The sequence below is a fragment of the Monopterus albus genome, unplaced genomic scaffold, assembly GCF_001952655.1.
Source record: "Monopterus albus unplaced genomic scaffold, M_albus_1.0 scaffold92.1, whole genome shotgun sequence".
Lineage (NCBI taxonomy): Eukaryota > Metazoa > Chordata > Actinopteri > Synbranchiformes > Synbranchidae > Monopterus > Monopterus albus.
Genome location: NW_018127972.1, coordinates 3,284,618 through 3,289,424, shown reverse-complemented (window position 1 = coordinate 3,289,424; position 4,807 = coordinate 3,284,618). Strand labels below are relative to the sequence as shown.

The 4,807-nt window shown below is 38.4% G+C and overlaps 1 protein-coding gene across 3 annotated transcripts in view; it reads left to right on the top strand.

Annotated features, from left to right (window-relative positions):
• large1 (LARGE xylosyl- and glucuronyltransferase 1) overlaps nucleotides 1–4,807 on the top strand; it is a 133,339-nt gene that overhangs the window by 34,717 nt on the left and 93,815 nt on the right. For all 3 annotated transcript variants that reach the window (XM_020608235.1, XM_020608237.1, XM_020608236.1), the window contains one exon: nucleotides 2,030–2,216. In XM_020608235.1, coding sequence (XP_020463891.1) covers nucleotides 2,111–2,216 — 106 coding nt within the window. In that variant the 5' untranslated portion in view covers nucleotides 2,030–2,110. The remainder of the gene's footprint in view (nucleotides 1–2,029; nucleotides 2,217–4,807) is intronic.

Genomic DNA, 4,807 nt, shown 5'->3' with positions numbered 1-4,807 from the left:
TATATATATATATATATTCTGCTTCAAGGCAGATTAAACAAGCCACTCTTTAAAAATTGAATGTGGCATGAACAAGAGGCTGATATCACTCCTTCATTTAACTCCTTGGTCAAACTTAACTTGTACCATAAACCCCCAATTCTGGTGGTTTCTTTAGGCCTGTCACAATGTCAGTTGTTGTTGAACAATATATTGTCCCAGAAATTGCTGAGAGAAATTATAGTAATTGTAAGGCCATTTCATGCCAATGATATAATGTTGATTAATAGCAAATTATGGCAAGTACACCCTTTCAGTTTGTAAAATGAACTTGTAATTCTTAAGCATATTCAGACATTAGAATGTTAAAATCAAATCAAATTTATTTATATAGCACTTTGAAAACAACATCCAGTTGACCAACGGGTATAACAGTTTTAAGCAATGATTTAAAAGTAATGGTCATTAGCTGATCTAACATTAAAAGGTAGACTATTCCATAATTTAGGGGCTGCAACAGTAAAAGCACGGTCACCCCAGCATTTGTATCTGACCCTAGGAACCTCTAAAAGAAACTGGCTTGAAGACCTGAGGGATCTTGTAGGTTTGTGCCAGTGCACTAGTTCAGTGAGGTAAGATGGTGCCAAACCATTAAGAGCCTTAAAACAAAAATCAACAGCTTAAAATCAATTCTAAAACGGACTGGAAGCCGGTGGAGAGAAGCCAGTACCGGGGTTATATGCTAGAATTTTCTAGTACTTGTCAGAAAACTGGCGGCAGCATTTTGAAGCATCTGAAGACGAGAGGGAGGACTGGTTAACACCATAGTATAGAGCATTGCAATAGTCAAGGCAGGAAGTGATAAAAGCATGGATTGCAGTCTTAAAATTTATTATTTTTTCTTGCTACCTTGGCTGGGGAGGACAAAAATATAGAGACACCTCTATAGGTGGACTAGTTGAATGTGCACTACCAGTCAAAACCTTGGACACCCTTTCCATCCAACGGGAAAGTGTGTCAAACATTTCACTGGTAGTGATGTAGGCTACAATATACAGTATGTGAAAGCCACTTTTGTTAGTTTGTTTTTTGCAATATCAGATTGGTTCACTTTAAACCCCTTTCTCAAAATTTTTTTTTTTTTTTTTTTTTTTGGTCGCAAGCTGCATAACTTTGGTCTTTTGGTAGTACCATTGTTGTTCTTCAGGCTCAAAGGTCAAGGTCAAAGTGTTTATTTGTCATATGCACAGTTAGGAAACGTGTTTCCCTGTACAATGAAATTCTTACTTTGCCGTCCACATGAATGCCACAAAATACAAATGAAATATAAAATAGATAAATAAGTAACACAAAATCTAAGGCACTTTAAGCAGCAACAAATGCAGCAATATAATAAAAAAATATATAAGAATATAACAGAGAATGTATGTTGCATGGGAGCAGCATGTGCAGCAGTCAACAGCCAATGTGCAATTATGCATGTGCAAACTGAGAATGTAAACAGTACATGACGTATTTCCTGGTAATAAACTCCTCAGCTGTTTAGGAGTCTGATGGCAGAGGGAAAGAAAGAGTTTTTCAGTCTAGAGGTCCTGCATTTCACACTTCTGAACCTCCGGCCAGAGGGCAGGGAGGTGAACAGTCTGTGCTGGGGGTGGGTGGGATCTTTGAGGATGGAGGCATCCCACATTTGGTACAAATAAAACAAAACGTGGCAGTAACACCTTTTTAAAAATCATTGTTCAAGGTTTCTTTTTTTAAATATCACTAAATTCACCTGCCCAGTTCGTCCTCTAGTATCAATATACCCAGTTTGTGTTGTCATCCATTTTGAATGATCAATGACATATTTTAGAAATACTTTAATCATCTAGAATGAATGATACTTAACTGTTAGAATCTTGACTCAAAATGTGTCTTTTGGCTCAGGACCCTCAGGTGTATTTTGCTTTGGCAAAAGCAAGAGCTGTGTGTTTAGCTGTAATTGTGTCTATACAGGATGTGAAATGTCTGTTCCTTTTCTAACCTAGTTCTCTCCTCTCTCTTCCAGTGCCATGAATCAACCTGGACAACAGCTGCTACCCACATAGAGGTCAGTTCACCTCTCTTTCCACTTGCTTTTGTCCAGAGGATGCTGGGAATGTGTCGCGGACGCAGGAAGTTCCTGGCGGCCTCCCTCGCCCTGCTCTTCATCCCAGCACTCACCTGGCTTTACCTGTCAGTTGGGAGCTTTCAAGGCAAGTACATTATAATAACTGCAAGTGATAAAATGACACATTGGCACATGTTAACCATGTCACCGAACACAACACCTGGGTTTGTGGTACTTGCCAGAGTTTTGAGTCTGCTCTGTATCCTCTGTGTACCATGTACAGACCTTTGTCACACAAGATAAACACATCAATATATTGAGATTGGTGTTTTATAACAGTGTACAAGTTTGTAATTGTAGCAAGGGATAGATGGCTGAGCCCTCCACCCCCCACCCCAATATAAGGAAAATGGAAATTTGTCACCCTATTAATTGCAATGGCCAGTTATCAAATACCTCGAAAAGCTAAAAGAAAGGTCAGTATTCAGGACACTGACTCCAAAACTCAATGGATGGTCATTGAACTTCATGTGGATGTATATGCCAAGCAGCACCACCTCTGTGCTTGGCTTTCCAGTGTTTGTGATTGTTCTGCATCCACCACATTCAGAGTTACTCACCAACAGGTCTACGACACAGATAAAACACAGACTATTTAAACTGCAGCATCACTGATACACATGTGAAATACACTGCTCTAGATGAACACATGTAATTGTCAGACAGGATGATATGAGTTTCAAACAGTCATTTTTGGAAATATGGTTTGCTATGAACTGTTCTTATTATGTTGTTGGTCATAATGTGCATACAGTAAGTATTCAGACCTCATCACTTGTGCACTTTAATGTTTTTAGACAAAAGTTTAAATACTGTCATGTTTATCCATCAGTCAGTACTCGGTAATGGAAAATGACAACATCAAAACCTGTTTTTTGAAATGTTTGCAAATATATACAAGTCAAAAAATTGCACTGTTTTGAATGCTGTGCGGTTAGAGGGCTTTTCTGAAAAAAACGTAGAAAAAAATCAACTGGACTTGGTTTTAGGTCGAAGACGTTTCACCTCTCATCCGAGGCTTCATGGGGGAGGCGACAGTGTGGTGGGTAGAGCAGTTGTCATACTTGGCCAATAAAGGTGATTATTATCAGTTCCTAAGACACAACTTGTCATCCATCTACAATCCTGTTTTGAGATCTCTGCCCAAACATGCCCACCAGGACAATAGGCGTCGGTCGACAGCTGAGGATTCAAAGACAGGTAACAATGCTCACCGATACTGGACTATAAGGACTCAGTCGTTAAGTGACATTGTAGGCCTTCAAAGGATGAAACACCACCGATGGAGATAAATATCTCCAACTCAACACCAGTCAGGCAGAACTGATGAAGCCTCTTGGATGAGAGGTGAAACATCTTCGACCTAAAAACCTAGTCCAGTTAAAAAAAAATAATTTCTACGTTTTGTTCAGCTTACTATGACCTGGATGACTGAGAATCTGCACGGACGTCTTACAGGGCTTTTGAAATGAAACAGACTATGGACTTTGCCAAAGTTCTTCAGTGTGTTGGTCAGATAGACTTGCTTGTTAGTGCTGGAGTCAGGTGCTTCACTTGGTAACTTTTGTAGGTGACAGAATAAAAGGTATTTATAAAATACTTTGTTTTGCAAAGCTAATTATTAAGTCATTAACTCCAAAAGCTACCAAGTGCTTGCTTTTTTTGAAGATGAACTCCAGCAGAAGATTAATCAAGTATATGCTTGTGTTTTTTTTCCCCAATAAAATAACTCATTAGCTACTATTATCACAGAAATTTATTTTTGGCTTTGTGAATTGATCCAGAATCACAGGAAACTTGCAGCTCTATTAACAGTGCAGGAATACATTAGATGACAGTAACTGTATGTCCACAGTTTTGTGTGGGTGAATCCACAAAGGCTCCCTAAACCCCTATTATATGAGTCTACATTTAATACAGAAAAACAGTGTATAAGCTGTCGAAGTATTGTTACATACTGTATTTGCCATGTTACTTATGGCCACATTGTTACCATTTGCTATTACATCTCATAATTCATATATGAGGTTTTGAATCAAGTTTTGGAATGAGCAAACAATATGAGTGCCAGACATCGTAATCAAGGCCCATAACTGACATAAAAGCTCTTCCTCCTTTACTTCTTTCTTTTATAACCCCATCTTTGACAAACTACCAATTTAAGGTTGATTCCAATGAGGATATGTAATAATTGTCTTCCATCACTAATAACATCTTGATCAAACCCTTGAAAAGACATATTTGGAATTACACATTTTACAATAAAAAGGAACAAACGTGTATTAATTGTTTTCCTCTGTATGCCATGTCTTAATATTAGAGATCCAAAGTTGGCCCAGAAAGTCAAAAAGACAAATTTCCTGTGGATGAAGTCAAACTTTCCTCCCTGTGCTTTTTTCTGGAGGTGGTATATTAATGAATTACTGAGGCCTGTCCAAAGCTGATTACTTCCTCCAGACAATATAGTCCAGAAGTTCTTGGAGTCGTTTTAAAGACTGAGACTGACAGGATTGAAGTGCTGCAGTATTGGCATTATTAATTATAATTTAATTGACAATTTTAACTCAGGGTCACAGTCACTGGAGACTGTATATGTGAATATTCTCCCATGATGCAATAGTCACCAAGGTCTGCAAAGCAGTTATTAGATTTGGCAGTAAATTCCTGCCAGTAGGG